General features: G+C 34.7%; 4 protein-coding genes across 7 annotated transcripts in view; 3 read left to right on the top strand and 1 right to left on the bottom strand.

The window, feature by feature from the left end:
- Positions 1-1,551, bottom strand: part of pnut (septin 7-like protein pnut) — a 34,490-nt gene extending 32,939 nt beyond the window's left edge. Inside the window, exon 1 of the mRNA XM_011631617.3 lies at positions 589-1,551. Within this exon, the coding sequence (XP_011629919.1) occupies positions 589-687 (99 nt within the window). The 5' untranslated portion in view covers positions 688-1,551. The remainder of the gene's footprint in view (positions 1-588) is intronic.
- A 5,874-nt stretch (positions 1,552-7,425) lies between these two features.
- On the top strand, positions 7,426-12,428 carry LOC105422301 (uncharacterized). Of its 4 annotated transcripts, XM_089071143.1 has the most exons (4): positions 7,436-7,647; positions 7,741-8,803; positions 8,947-9,003; positions 9,120-12,428. In XM_089071143.1, exon 2 carries the CDS (start codon positions 7,744-7,746, stop codon positions 8,512-8,514), a length of 771 nt encoding a protein of 256 aa, XP_088927269.1. In that variant the 5' UTR covers positions 7,436-7,647; positions 7,741-7,743; the 3' UTR covers positions 8,515-8,803; positions 8,947-9,003; positions 9,120-12,428. The 4 variants fall into 4 exon arrangements, with proteins under 4 accessions (XP_011629917.2, XP_011629918.2, XP_088927269.1 ...); XM_011631615.3 differs by having other exon boundaries at positions 7,426-7,647; positions 7,723-8,803; positions 8,947-9,140; XM_011631616.3 differs by having other exon boundaries at positions 7,427-7,602; positions 8,947-9,140.
- Positions 12,429-14,312: 1,884 nt separating this feature from the next.
- Positions 14,313-16,485, top strand: part of tan (C45 family peptidase tan) — a 39,720-nt gene continuing 37,547 nt past the window's right edge. The window contains exon 1 of the mRNA XM_089071137.1: positions 14,313-15,420. The gene's annotated coding sequence lies outside the window, so the exon portion shown is untranslated. The remainder of the gene's footprint in view (positions 15,421-16,485) is intronic.
- Positions 15,365-16,485, top strand: part of LOC105422333 (DDB1- and CUL4-associated factor 11) — a gene marked incomplete at its 5' end in the record, with an annotated part of 29,904 nt that continues 28,783 nt past the window's right edge. Inside the window, one exon of the mRNA XM_089071142.1 lies at positions 15,365-15,420. Within this exon, the coding sequence (XP_088927268.1) occupies positions 15,365-15,420 (56 nt within the window). The remainder of the gene's footprint in view (positions 15,421-16,485) is intronic.

The following is a 16,485-nucleotide window of genomic DNA, read 5'->3' as shown; positions in this document are numbered from 1 at the left end:
GGCGACCAGTCTAATAATAGCCAGTCTCATCTCATAAAAGTGATTGTGTGATTTTAATTATGAGATCTAAATTTTCTTGCATATACTGTTAGCGGTTGCTGCTAAATTTTACATATAACAGACAATTTTTCAATAAATATAAAAAAATAGCGATACATTTTAATCGTAACACTTAGAATTCTATCTGGATTACTGAAATATTTTTTGAATGTTTCTAAGCATTATTGAAATCCTTTATAAGCCAAACTGAGTTCTTTTGCAAATTTTTCTTAATTTTAATATTACCAACTTATCATTATTACATCAATAATCTCTAATTTCTTTATTTCACGGAATTGATCAATTCTGAAAACTTATTTACGCGACGGCTTTCAAGACTTACCTACCAATCCCCATTTCAATGTAGATTAAGAGAGACTTGAGAGATCTCTGAGTTAAACCCACTTTCTAACTATATATAATTCTATAAATTAGAAGAAGATCCACGTTCGTGAGAAAATGGAAGTGATATCATTATATGGATGGAGATCATTATATGATTATTATGATCACTATGATTATTATACGATGCGAATGATGCACGGCTACCTGTTGAGACTCCTGATTCTTCTGACAATCGTATCTGGCGAGAACAGCCGGATTCAAGCGACGTCTCGACGCCACCTTCGGGGTGTCCGTTGTCGACATCGCGACGCACGTTTATTATCCGATCAAATTGCAACTCGATCCGCGAGATCTCACTTTCACAAGCACGGATTGTCGGCGCGAGTAGCACAGCGATTCGCCGTGTACACGTAACACGAGGAATCGCGATCGTTCAACCGAGGAACGCTATCAGGAACGAGCCCAGAAACGCAAACACTCGCGAGAGCGAGCTCGATTCTCTCACCGTTCGATCGCTCTAAATTGCCGAAGAATCCGATAGCGAATCAGGATTGGCTGATAAAAATCCGGGAGAACGGGAGGGTTTTTATCTATTTACGACTTTAAGTCGATATGGCTCGTTTGAAACCGGAACGATCGACGTCGTTCTGCGGTTTGGAAATCGGTGAAATCAGAATCGCGTGAACAAAATTTTCAATTCTCCTATATTCCTCTTTCATATTTAATATAGCACTCGCTTCGATAATTAAAAACTACCGAAGTCAAAAACCTGAAACTTTTCACATCGCTGAGCTCTTTTTCTAAGTAAAAAGATAAGTTGAGAATAACATTCTGCGCTGCGCAAAATTATCGAAATAATGTCAAGTGCAGTCAGTCGTGCAAATAATTGTATTTACAGTTAAAATACTTAGTTGGGCGTGCGCGAGCTCAAGTTTGTTAAATATAATTTATGCCAGTCCATTATCCAGTTTCAAGAATCATAGAAGGACGTCGGTAATATACAGGTTTAGAGATAATAGCGTGGTAACGTGGAAGAGAAACGACGTAACAGAAAGCAAAGTGAGCGGAGTGAGAATTTAAATGTCTGGCAAACGTCTGGCAACAAATTGTAATTAATGTTGTTCTCACACGTTTTAAAAACAGAAATATTACGTAACGCCGAGTGGAAATTTCAGAAAATCACAAAAGCGGAGATAATTTTTCAATTTTGACATACCTTTTACAACTTTTCTCTAAACAATTAGTTAATTAAACACTAGAGTAACACATCTAAACTGTATACACCAAATGCTTCCGACGATACAATACTTGCAAAATTAATATTCTAATTTCGTGAAAAAGTGTCTCGCGCCGACAATTCCCTCAGGCGATCGCCGTGCTGAACTCAGGCGGCGCGGTATTAAAATTACGAACACGAAGCCGACTTCCACGTTCCGACGATCGGAATGCGACTAGCTTTATCAGAGAGAGAGACTCACCGCTGCCGTGGTGTTCGAGGTGACCGTGACGCCGGTGACGTCGTCGCAGTTGTCATCGTCGTCATCATCGGAATCGCCCATGCGGTCGTCCAGCATCCGTACAGCACCGGAAACAGATCAGAAATGTGGATGGGACAGAGGATAGAGAAGGAGGAAGAGGAGGAGAAGGAGGAGGCAAGCGCCGCGATAAGGACGATAAGGAACAAGGACGATAAGACGCAAGGATCGCGTGGGACACGAGGAGGGAAAGGAAGAGAAATGTTATGTTAGAATTATCTATATTCTGAATGTTCTGCATGCGTATATTTAACGAATTTTTTTCTTTTTTTTTTTTTTTTATCGTAACTGTTTGTCGCTATTATTGCTTAAAATTGTCTTAAATTTGTCGCTACTGCTTAAAATACATATAAAATACATATATTATCGATTCATTTTAATTAAATGTTTTTAAAGTATTAATAAATTTAAAACGCAACTGATTGATTACTAATATCTTAAGTTATATTTATATTATTGTTGAAACAGAATAATTATTACAACTCTACGTTGATAATAAAAATAGAGTCACGTATTGTGATTTATATTATCCTTTTCAAAAATTAAATAAATCCTCTTTAGAAAAATAAACCTCGAAAAATTTTTCTCCAACTCTTTCGAAAGTTCGAATTTGATAATAAAAATAGAGACACGGATTGATTTATATTTTCTTTTTAAAAGATTAAATAAATCCTCTTTAGAGAAGCAAATCGAAGAATTTTTTCCCATTTCAGGCGGCAATATTTATAACGTTGGAATAATATAAAAATAGGAAAATTATCAAAACAGTTATAATGGTAAAATAAAAAAGATACAAGGAAGAGATTATGCATAGAACTGGATCTTACGTGCGTCTTGCAGAGCGATCGTGGAAGCTTCCATCCTGATTATTCGCTCGATATCGTCAAATTCTTTCGCGGCGAATCGCGTGACTGACTATACGGACTGCATCGAGGGCCATCGATCAAAATAGATTTTCCGAAAGATATGGATTTTCGAGATTGGATTTCAAGTATCAGATACGCGCGAACCGGCTGATTAATAATCAGTGAATACAGAGAGTCTCTCGTGCGAATTTAAATGTCACACAAGCGCGATTAATGTCAACGCAATGCCAATTAGAAATGTCAATTTAAAAAATAGCGACTCGAGGAGGTGTCGACGAGAATATCCGCAGTGCGGTGCCATTTGACGATGTAAATATTAAACGCTTTGTCGAAAATTTCGAAAGGTAAGGAGAATCGCGAGTCTAAAAAGAGAACCTACAAAACTACTCTGAGATAATTCATCGTTGACTCGAGGCGGTTTCTCGCGACCGGGAAAAAAATGCGGATTTTCGCGGATAATCGTGGCGCGAATTATTCCGGCCACGATGGATCTCGCTGAGATCTCTCGGAGATGCGATTAACTCGTGTGCCACGTGCAGCACGATGAAGTCACGATTATCTCCGTGGTGCAATGCGGAAGAACGAGATATGCGGACGATCGCGTGCTCGCGTGTCGGATACGCGAGTGGCACTAAAGGCATGTCGACTCGGGCGATTCGCGATCGCCCGGAGTTTCTCTCACGTGCGACGAAGAAGTGCTCTCTTCTATCCTCGCCTCTATTGCTCTTCTTCCTTCCACCATCGCTCTCTTACTATTCTCCTCTCGCATTCTTCCCCGTTAATCGATCAGGAGAATTGATTCTTTAACCATGCGGAATTTCTCCCGGTTCTATTTTCGAGCTTTCATTCGAGACACAAGAAACCTTCGTAAATATTTCAATTTTATAGTTTTGTCGATATCGTTTATTTTTGTCGGGAATTTATTTGTTAAATCGTATTTATCTTATAATAGCTGTAACAACTAACAACTAACGCACATGTTACAAATTAGATAATACTAAAATTTTGTATGTATTATTAAATAGGCCGAATATATCAAGTACAGAAAAGGGGAGTAGAAGTGGATAAGACGAAGTGGATAAGATAACGAATAGCTAATTTTTTTAAGCTAATAAGTATTGAGCTATAAGTATGAATAAATATTTGACATCATTAAAGATTTTCAAAAATAATATATAATTTCTGTAGTTTGATTTTAATCTAATCATAAAAATGAATAAATAAAATGATATAATAAATAAATGAATAATAATATAATGAATAACAATAAGTAAAAAAAATCTGTTTTTAATGCACATATAACTTTTTTCGTATTTGACGATAAATATGTTAATCATGACAAAAGTGAGACGAATGAATATAAGCAAGATGATGCATAAATTATTTTTATTTTATGTTTAATTTAACTTTATTTTAAATTATATACTTAATATAAGTAATTGTTTTACAAATATCTTAATAAACTTTAATTTCTTTTCAAATCATGAATAGCATTTTATGTATTTTTTTTATTACATTGAAATACTGTTATATTAAAATAATATAAGAAATTTATTTTAAGAAATCTTTTTGTTCGTAAGAAAGTCCGTTTATTTTAAATCGAATTTAACTTTATCTTATCCGTTTCTAAAAAGTCATCTTATCTGATATGGATATAAAATGATGAAATTCTTAAAAAATATAAATTTCCAAAAATTCTAATTTATTTATTTTTAAATTTTATAATTTTTGTAGATTATAAGTGAGGATTTCTGTGAAAGAATCAATTTTTTTTACATCATTTACAAAAATTAAGAAAAAATCGCCAATCTTAAAATTATTATCTTACTCTCCTTTCTCCTGTAGAACTGTAATCTGACTAACTTTTGTTAGTCTGACCTCTTACTATAAGTTGAGAACAAGCGGCCATGAAAATAGCGGCGCTTTATCTATGCAGGACCAACAGGCTATGACTATACAATCTTATCTTAATGGGAAACTAATCGGATGACGTAGTGCGCAAATAGCGTGAATAACTATTTCGAACATGAACAAGCGAGGTCAGACGATATACTAGGAACAGACAACAAAAATCGATTTCATGATAATGAAATACCTAAGTTGGAATACCTAAGTATTTAAAATAATCTAGTTTTACTTTAAAATCAAATTTCGATATAGGTTGTGCGCAGTTTGCTTCAAATCTCTGGCCTTTGCAGTTATCGTTGAATTTTTTTAGGATTTTTAATTTCTCTTAAAATAATATTGGAAAATGAGAACTTCTTGCTTGCATATAAATCTTTGTATGGAAAAAATGAAACAGAAATGATTTTTGTCCCTTAAAACGTAATTAAATGACTACTGTCCTTGAACTTCGATTGTAGTTTTTGTTGCTTCAATTTTTTCAGAGCGCTACATTTTTAAAATGTTGCAGCGTACTGTTATAAAATTATTATTATTTTATTTCGTATTATAAATAAATTATTCTAACTCTTTCTAAATCTATATTAAAAATTACGCTAATTCAAGGAAACGATTGATGCATGTTTTTTTATGTTTTATGTTAAATTATTGAAATTTGCTTGCGACAGATAATAATAGGAATAATTATTACATATGTAATGTACAGCCATATGTAATACGCGAATGAATAAAGATGGTCCCCAAAAGTCAGACACCTGTTAAAAACAATCATGCTATACGACGCGAGAAAAATATACGAGACAATATCCGAAAGTACAAACTCTAGTATATACAACCTGGTTCAATTAAATCAATTACATCAATAAACATCAACAGAATATAAATTCAGTCTGCCCTCTGTAATGAAATACGAGGTAGACACAAACAAACTGATGACATAGGAGACTAGTAAACTTCAAATTGGTCAGTTCTTCTTAATTAATTCGTACCGCGGTCAAAGCTGTTACGCGGAAGTGGGACGAAAAAAGCAAAGCGCGTTGACGAGATCTAATTAATCGGAGCTGTCGAGGACAGTAGCGGGGCAGGGTAGGGGGGAGTGACCATTAAGCGTTTAAATTGGTAGGTTAGGTCGGTCCGAGGTCGGTATCGACCAGTCGTGCCGTATTGACGACGACGACGACGAAATTTGGTGGCTCCCAAAATGGTCGGCATCGTCTCGCGCCGCCGACAGGTGAAAGGGGGGGACCGCGCGGGAGGAAGGGCGGAGGGCTGCGACGGAGGAAGGACAAAAGACGTTTCTCGCTTCACTTACCACTTCGTTGCATCGTCGTTCCGCCGGGGCGTCACAGCGGCTCATCGAGCATAATCCTCCGTCGTTCGTGGGCGACGCGGGTAAACTGCCAACAGCGCGCTTCCTCGCATGCCACACTCGCGAGAAGAGACGAGATGCGACGCGATGCGATGCGATGCAGCGCGACGCGACGCGACGCGATGTTGCGATGTGACGCGACGAGAAGAAACACCGAGAAACCACCAGAAACCACCGAACGATCGGAGCGAGCGCGAGAACACCGACCCTCCGGCACGCGATACAGTCGCACTTTTCAAATATTCGTGTAGCAGCCTCTCGCGCACGACGATTCGAGTGCCGTCGGCGCATGCGCAATGCTTTGTCGAAAGACGCACGCCGCCACCGGTTGGCTGCGCCGGGCAGCGAAGAACAGGTACACATATATAGGATATCTCTTTTGACTATAGAATAATAATAATGGAGTAATGTATAATATAATGTAATAATGTAATAATAATAATAATAGTAATCACATTTCTACAATCAAGAGTGTCTTAAATTTTTCGTGACAACCGTTAATTCTTGTGTCCACAATGCTAAAAATTGATCCAAATTCTCAAATGAAAAGAAAATTGACCAATCACATTGGCCAATTGTCCGAATTATTCAAATGCAATTGGTCATTTCTCTGCGTCCGAGATCATAAACCAATTTCTAATATTGCGACATAAGCTTTACAAATTCCTAAGATTATTTTTTAGACGAAAATCTCAATATTAAAATATTAATTTGAATAATTAACTTAAATATTTAATTAATTAAATAAGAAATGTATAAAAAGTTGATCATTTATAAACCGATTAAAATTCGCGATACACGCATACAATTATATTATATTAAAATTATATTAAAAATAACGATTTTTATACTTTCCCTATTGCACGGTGTCTGAACACACAAATTTTAAACATTTTAATTGATATTAAACTCTTTCAATTTAAAAACTATTGTAGTAAAAAATTTTTCATAATTATTATAATTATATATGAATATATATATATATATATATATATATATATATTCATATAAAATTATATATAATCATGTGTAATTATATATTTGTATATGTGGATACATATTTTATATATAATTATATATGAACAATTTTTTACTTGATTATAGTCTGTGTTTGGATTTTTTTTCAAATAGCCTGAAGAATCTGTCTGATTAATGGTTATCTGATTAATGGTTATCATAGGATATCTGCGATCCTGTATTGCATCAATATATATCTGTATTTCAAAATTCACTGCCAAAATTAAAAATATATAGTTTGTGTCATATAAGATTCTTTTTAACTAAACTTACATCGTTCATCTTTCATCTTTTTCTCTCGATATTGGAGGCCTTTATATTTTAGATTTTGAGTATTGGCGGTAAAACGTGCATTCTGTCAGAGAGGAACCTCAGGTTCCTCTCTAATTCTGTTGAAAAAAAATAGACGGACTCTCGCGCTGTCGAGTCATTCATTTGTCGCCATCTACCATCAATTTTCGAAAGCAACCGAGCTCAGTCGCACGATGTGTATCATAAGAAGACTATAAACAAGATTTGGAATTTTGAGGTTATTCGCCAATTTTAAAATTATTTGGAAATATTTGTTATTAGCGTGAGTTTTCAGATATTATAAAGACAATTGTAGATAAGTGAATAAATGCGCTTTTTTTAATAAGGCATATTATAGGCACATATCTCGTTTTAGATTATGGGTAGGGCATGTTGCGTTCTGGGATGTCCTTCGGGAGGAGATGCCCCATCCCATCAGATTCCCAAAAATCCGGTCCTCTTTCAGAAATGGAAAACCATGATTTATTCTGAAAAAATTCAGCATCTGACTGACGAGCAAATAAGCAAATGCACAGTGTGTTATCGGCATTTTGCAGACGATGATTATTTAGTAACCTTCAGAATCAGAAAGTTGAAACGCGGTGTAATGCCTTCTTTGAATTTGCCGAACAAGTCGGTTTCTAATGCACCTAACTTAAGTCAAACGAAATCACAAACTGCGAACACAAATATATTTACCATGGAGGAAACAAAGAAGGAAATAAAAGAGAATAAAACAGAAAATCAAACTATAATGGAAGTATCAAATCAAATTACGTTATTCGAAGATGCTCCAGATGCTCCGGAAGAAGCAGAGCTTTGTTTGTTTAATCAGTCGTTGCAAACTTCACTAAACGAGCATACTGAAGAGATCAATTCAATGACAGAAACATTCAAATTACATCATAGAAAAAAGATATCAAGGCTAAAACGAGTGAGATTAATTGCTGAACAATCATCTCTACTTCGACATAAAAAACAAGCCATGCAATATGAAAAGACACCTACAATACAAAAATTATTATCTTTTCTTACACCTATTGAAATAATGTCTATCAAAAGTAGAATACAAAAGTCTAGATATTCTCCGAAAGTATATGTAAAAGTATATCACGACATTGCAAAAAGAAAAGCTCTTGGCCAATTATAATTATAAAATATATTTTAAATCAGCTTACCTCATATTGATTCTCTACATGATCGAAGTCAGGAGAAAAGTCTATGTTCTTATCAATGAAGACATACACATTTTGACTGATTATAAAATCTAATTTGATACAAATTTTGAAATCGAGAGGATAAACACAAAATTTATTATCTTCCATTTAATAACACTTCTCAAATAAGATTTCAATTCATGAAACAAATGATATCATATATAGTAGGTCGCATCTAAAGAGCTTTGTTATTAATAACAAAGAATTAATTTCATATATAATGTAAGTATATCTTTATATCAGATAATTACACTAATTATTTTCTAATAAAAAAAATTTCAACATATATATTAAATATATACTGTATAGTGTATACTCTAATCTTTATGCACGACGTTCTATTTAACTTTTATTTTTTTTTTTAGCCAACGCTCTTAAACGAAAAAAATTCCAATGGAAATGTTGGGCGCAAAGTTCGAACGGTATGTCGATACAATGGTGGTTTTACTGTATTTTTAAAAACGAATATACATGAAATATACATTTATAATTATATGTATATATAATTGGTAGAATGATTATATTATTTTCTGAATAGATCTCTGAATCTTATCGCTAACGATGTCGCAGACAGTTTAACGTATCTTTTCTGAACACATAATCTTGAGGGGGATTATTCGGTTGAGCATTTTTACTCGCCGGTGACGAATTCTTTTACTACGCGAGAGAATCTCTATACAATAATCTGGTGGTACAACTGTCTGGGAAACGCGCCAATAAACATTTATCCGCGCGTAATCCGGTAAGATAAGAAGTGACAAAGGGAATAAAGCCAATCGAATTAATACAAATCGGAGAGTACACAGAAGAACTTGTAATTTTCATGATCGGTTGACTTATGCGATTGTGTTCTCGAGCCCGTAACATACATCCAAAAAGTTTTGACAAATTACGTTGAAAAATATTCTCATTTAACACATTTACATTAATCTCTATACATCTTAGTCTGGAGGTGCTGGATGTTTAGTGCGTACGATGCTCTTTTACGATACTTATACTTTTTCTCTCTACATTCACTAATTACGAAATTACAATTTGGAACGTGCTCAATCGTACGACCGATCTTAAGAAGTTAGTGTTCCTTCGTGATTCGAAAGAAATACTTTCCCTTTAGTTGCGTAATTATTACCTACAGAATTTTCTGACATGTCTTACAATTTACAATTTTCCTCGCATACTTATCTTTTTTCTATTAAATTCAGTAATTGAAAATATATACTAAAAGATTAGCTTTCGGCATGAATTGTTAGAAAATTCATCATGCTTTCAATCATCATGCTTCGATCGAAAGTCATCACTTTTTAATTTGCCACTGTTGATTTATTTAAAAAAAAAAAATAAAAAGGCGATATAGTCAATTTAATTTTCCATTAAAATCAAATATTTCGAAGATATGACGCCTCGATCATCGATTTGATCTTGAATAGGATTACTTGATCACCATCTCGCGTAGCATTTTATAATACCTAAAAATAAGTAATAGGAGAATTCGTTTCACAAGAGAAGAGACTTAATAATCTTTGACAAACGAGAAGGTTGTCGCAGCAGGAGCGAGGTGGTTTTCTGGAATTCGCAAATGAGAGTCATATCATTTACGGAATTTGGAATTTGAGAGGCACCCAAAGGGAAAGTGGAGAGACGAGCGGAACACCGGGTGGTTGTGCCGCAGCGGCGCGTTTATTCCATCGTTTTTTTAGGCCTCGTCGGGGGTTGATTTTCGTTTTTCTAAAATTAGCAGTCGCACCTTGAATCGCGTATATATTTCATCGCATCTGAATATTCATCTGGGATCGAGAGGGTGATCGTCTACGAAGGATACGATAAGTAAACGCACCCCCGCGCACGATACGGGGGAGGGGCAGGAGGGCTGTTTGTGCGTTGTGATACTCGGAATCGATAAAATCGATAGATACACGCGGCTGCTTCTCTCACGCTCGCGTTTGGATGAGCTATAAGCGTCGATCAACATCGGAGTGTGTACTAATTTGATTGTATGTCGCCTGGCGCGATGTCGACCGACTCCGGCATTACGTATTCCCGGCGATGTGGAGCAAAATGAATGGAGCAGTCGAGTCGAGAAGCGGAGAACGGAGAAAAGGGTCGAATAATTCGTTAAAAATTTAAAAGAGCGAAAAGTATCCAGCTGTCATGATCTCACGGCAATGAGAAAGGGGAGGTTTTACTTCTAAGTGTCCAATCTTCTACTTTCTTCGGATAAATTTTTTAAACTACATTAATTTAATTTTAACAAAATCTCTGGGGGGAGCGAATATCAGGATTAACATCAAAATATTTTACTAAGAATCTAAAAGCGAGAGATCACGATTGAGAAGAAGGATGCTTCTTTAAATTGCTCAATAAATATTTTTTTATTATTTCTATAAAAAAATCTAAAAAATTTTATTTTTCTAAATTATATCGAGTTAATTAAAGTAACGATAATTGAAAACGAGCGTTAAAAATAAAAATAAAAAATAAAAAAGAATAAAAACATTGCAACATTGATGATGAACAATTATTACTGTGATCAGTCGTGTTCTTGTGGGCGTCGCAAGAAAAAAAAGAATTCCTCATCCAAACGCGGCTCTACTTAAACGAAATACGTGTGTCGTGCGTACACATCTACCTCGATAATTCCTTGATACATATAAATGATTGTCCGTGATTGTCTGTGATTGCACGTAGAATAATCACGCTTCTATATCTCGCTGTTTCGTGTATACCTGTCTGAAAGAATGCGGAGAAAAGGGGTAAGAGGGAGAAGAGAGGCCTCGATGTCTCCTGGCACCGTCTTATTACTTTCTCCAAGTGCGTCGGGGAGTGCTTAACGTTAAGGACACTTAACTTTGTATAATATCTTACGCTATTAGTTAGAATAGTAATCATACACGAACGAATGTTCTTTTTTTTTTTTTTTTCTTTTAAGTTTTGGAATCATAGATCATCGCAGGAATGCGAATCATAGACCGAGATCGAGCAAATTTGCAAATTCGAACTCGACGAGTCTGATTTTCCGATCGCGAAGACGGGTGGAAGAAGTAATTTGTTGTCGAGTATTTGAGAAGCAAATCCCTTCCTCAGTTCGGATGAGCTCGGACGAGGAGGCGTTTTTATTTCTCGCTGTTGAATCCACGGCAATGGAGAATCCATGGCAACGGCGAATATTAGGAATCTGCCTGGTAAGTCGATAGAATATTCTTAACGCGAAATTGAAACCCCGTGTGTTTTCCCGCTATCGTGTGCTTTCCGGCTACGCTTATCTGTTGGGATATCAATATGTTTATCCGATGCATTCTCATCTCGATGTCCGCGCGCGCGTGAAAATTGATCGAAAATTCTTACCCGAATGCAGAATGACGAATAACGTAAGGACTCGCGTACAATAGAGGAAATATCAGGAACAAGACTACTAGATATTAAATTTTGATAATAAATATTGGAAATAAAACGTTAACGTAACACAAACAAGTAATAAACACAAATAAATATAAGATATGTGTGTTTCATTTTTATTCCTAATTTTGATTATGAAAATTTATTGCTGTTCCTTATATTTCATTATGCACACGACCTAATGCTCATGAAGACAGTGAAACAAACACGAATTTTTCGAAATTACACAACACAACGATACATTCCTCGTAATCTGACGGGGCCTTTTTATCCTCATTTAACGAAACATTAGTTAAAATTTGAATACGAGTTATCGAGTTCGATGTTTCATCATCTTTGGCTGAACTTTCTGCACTTTGCATCTCACTCCTTTTCCTCGACGTTTAAAATTAGCGTCGGACTATGTTCGTACTACTCATGATACGAGATTTGAAATCTATTTTTTTTTTTTTTTAATAGAGCTTCTCATCGTTCTTTTCTTATAAATTACAAATTATAGTCTGGCGTTTAGTTTGATATGTCACTTCGAAAGCCTGAACTATTTCGCATTTCGAAAAAAATATAATATGATTATTCTTCTATTTACGACAGGATTATGTTCCGATACTTCGATAGTAAATTGAATTAATTGATCGATATAACAATGTGGCATTAAAAACGTCATTGCCGCTATATTTACTTAACATTTAAGCTGACATATATATGTATTATTGATATTATTCTATATAAATAAAACATTATTCATGTAAAATAATTATTTTATAATTAAAAATAATTATCAGGCGCAATAATGGCATTGATGTGCAAATCCGGTTCGCAAGTCCGAAAATGCGTAAATAGTCGCAAGTAGAAGGATATTCGTAGATACTTCTTTTTTTTTAATTTTTATTAAAAAAACTCCCGTTTCACTAAAGTGATCGCGGAAATGATACGGTTGAGCCTTCAAAATATAATCTGAATACACGTCCCCTCTACTATTCCTTGAAACGCGATGTCTCGAAAGATACAAAATCGAAAATTAAGTCGAAATTGGAAAACAAAGACAAAAATGCGCAAAGAGACGCAATGCAAGAGTTATCTGAGAATGAAACACGTCCGTTCTGTACAACAGTCCGAAAACGACTTACTCGTAGATATCAGTATCTTGTGTTTACTTGTGTGTACCCTATGTTTACGTTTGCTTTTGGGGAGGGGATAGCTCGCTCGCTTATGCGAGCAAGGATGTATATCTGTTTACATTACGGTTACGGCAGTCGCGAACCAAATCATCGATCGTTTTATATAATATCCTAAATAATATTTTATATAATATCATTTTGCGCATTGGTACGATGTGAGTGAGACATTTATTACTTCGGCCACGATATCATTCTTCGACGGCCTACTAAATTTGATGGACATTACGTTGACATGAGGATTCAAAATACGCTAACTGCACTGAGCTTGCACGGAACTTGAGAGCTTGGCTCAGATGATCGTGAGAATATCGAACCCTTCTGACAGGACGCAAGAAAGTAAGTAATCATGAAGACTTTGATAATTTTTCGAAGAGATAAAAATACTTTTTTATAAAAGAGAAAGAAAAAGAGAGATAAAAAGGTATATATACATGTATGCAGAAATGGTCGATTATCAATAACATAGAGATATTTTAATAATAAACATAAGTTTACTGATAAAGTTGTTGAGATATCGATAAGTAATAACATAGATATTGAAGAAAATTTTTAATAATTTTATTTGATTTGTTCTCAATATCAAATAAAATAATTCGAATAGATTCCATAATTTTAATATAATTAAAAATAAGAATAATTGATATTATATAGTAAGAATAGCTCTTTATATGAAATAATATTACAATTACATAGATATATAATGATGTTTATTTCTATTTGTAAATTATGAACAATATAAATCTCGGTATTATTTGTTATTCAATATATATTATTCAAATCAGATTTGTTAATAATTACACGCGATATATGTAATTAACTATTTAATTTTATCCTTATTATGTACTTTGAGAGAAATGAAAACAAATTAACTTTTTTTAAATTAAACTTAATAAGTGAATTACAATTGCTGATAACCCTCTGTGGGTTTAGCAGCATAATAAATAAAAAAAAAAGTGAATTACAACGTGTATAATACAATACAAATATATAAATAAAAATTAAATTTATTTATTCATTCTCAATACGGTAAGCACATTCGCATGTATTAGTTGCAATTGTATTCTTCGATTTAAAAGAATTTGTCTAATTTTTGGAAAAACTCATTAAGGACTAGATATAATATTTATTTTAAATTCAATATTTCAATTTTTAAAAATTTATTTTTAAATCGATATCCAACCGATCGATTATCGATAATTTTTGTTATTAGAATTGGTCGATAATTATTGATAATTAAACCATTAGCAGCATCTTTATATATACAGATGTGTTCCAAATTCACTGCCAAATCTACAAAATGTATAATTTATGTCACGTGTACACATTATGAATTTTAGAACACAGTCTATTATCTATACGTGATAATTGACCGAGCCAATTGAGCGTATATCGATTCGCTTCTCCGTGTTCGCATTGAACACGATGCGAACGATATCACCTTTACTATTTTGGCTGTGCCGCTTCAGTCCATGTGATCCTGCACATGTTTGTCCGACATCCGATGCAAATTTCGTATATATCAGACTTATAGCGTATATAGCAGACTCTCTACTCTCTGTGAATATTCAGTTTTGTATTCCACTAATTTTGTATTCCATTAATATATCTCGATGTCCAGAATATGTAAGCAAATATCTCGCGGGAGATAAAAGTACTTTAAGAAACAGGAGAGAGGGAGGGAGAGAGAGAGAGAGAGAGAGAGAGAGAGAGAGAGAGAGAAAAAGTGTAATTGTAATGTGTAATTGTGTATACATATATACGTGTCTGTTATGTGTTTGTGTTTTTGCAGTTGAACCAAGCACGCCGAGATTTATATCGATCCGTTCCACCCATCGACATATAGAATAGATTGCTAATGGCTAATGGGGTGGGGATAGGAAGACGCGTAGCTTGAGAGGCAGATAAATGGATGAACCTTCTTTGTTTACTAAAACCGGATTCGTGTTGTTGCTCTGGCAACCAATCCAGTTTTAGTAAACAGAGAAGGAATGTTTATCCACTTACATATCTGCCTCTCACTCTGCACATCTACTTATTCTTACTACCGTCATCAGCAGTCCAGTCTATATGTCGACGGTTCCACTATATGTGTCGGTCCGAATTTACTCATCGGACGTCGCGAGTGATATATTTACAATTTCGATTACACATTACTCGCGTAATCTTACGGAAATTTGTATTGTTGACATGAACTTCGTTGATGTGATCTTCACATACGATAGAGCCTTCAAACGAAATTATAGCTGCAACACTTACAGCTGAAATAAGGTAATAATATTTTTAAAAAACTAAACAACGAGAGAAAGGGAGAAAGAGAGAGGGGAGGGGGAGAAAGAGCGAATATATGATTGTATATGTGAACGTGTATCTGTATGTCTTTATATTTTTGCGGCATAAATAAACCGATCGCCGATATTTATACCGATTTTTACGGTTGAGTTTGTTAATCAAACACCATATATGGTAGCATATTTACTGTTACGATTACACGTTACCCTGCTGATTCGTGTTATCTTATGGATCTTTATGCAACACGGATTTCGCTATATAACATTTACATACAATACTACCCCTAACTCGTATACGTCAGAATCATTTTTCGCATTCATACTCAATGTTTTCACGTGCTATGTTGCGATAGACAGTGAATTTGATAAGACTTACTCCTTGAGATAAGAGTATTTTAAAAAAGACAAAAGCGAGAGAGAGAGAGAGAGAGAGAGAGAGAGAGAGAGAATGTTGGTTGTGTGTATATGTCTGTTATGTATTTTTGCGGTAGCTGCCGAGATTTATATTGATCTATTTCAACTGAATTTGCACATCGGATATCGCGAGTGACACACAGTTCCAATTATACATTACCTGTGTGATTTTACGGGAATTTATATACGGACTCCGTTATGTGATCTTCACACAACGGATGGAGCCCCTAACTTTTGCGGGACTATATTTAACTTTAATGAAACTATATTATATAAAAGCTTAATTCATGTACGTCAAGTTATTTTCCGCGGACATCGCTACTCGATGTTTTAATGTACTGTGAGATAGTAACGAGAGGGTTTATTTTTATTTATCTCTTGAGGTAATAATATTTTAAGAATCAAAGATGAGGGATGATCAACAAAGATCGAGAGAGAGAGAGAGAGAGAGAGAGAGAGAGAGAGAGAGAGAGAGAGAGAGAGAGCGAAAGATAAAGAGAGAGAGAGGGGGGGGAGAGAGTACATATATTTATATGTGGATGCACGTGTGTGGACGTGTGTATGTGTGTTCGTATTATGTGTTTGTGTTTTTGTGAGAATTGAATCTCGTCGAAATCTACATCGATCATTC

This window comes from Pogonomyrmex barbatus, unplaced genomic scaffold (genome assembly GCF_055798465.1).
Source record: "Pogonomyrmex barbatus isolate J1 unplaced genomic scaffold, ASM5579846v1 scaffold11, whole genome shotgun sequence".
NCBI lineage: Eukaryota > Metazoa > Arthropoda > Insecta > Hymenoptera > Formicidae > Pogonomyrmex > Pogonomyrmex barbatus.
The sequence above is the reverse complement of the archived record's forward strand: the minus strand, read 5'-3'. Positions and strand labels throughout refer to the sequence as shown.

Excerpts from the sequence above, each read along its gene's own strand:
- LOC105422301 (XM_089071143.1), top strand. The coding sequence starts at position 7,744 with ATGGGTAGGGCATGTTGCGTTCTGGGATGTCCTTCGGGAGGAGATGCC.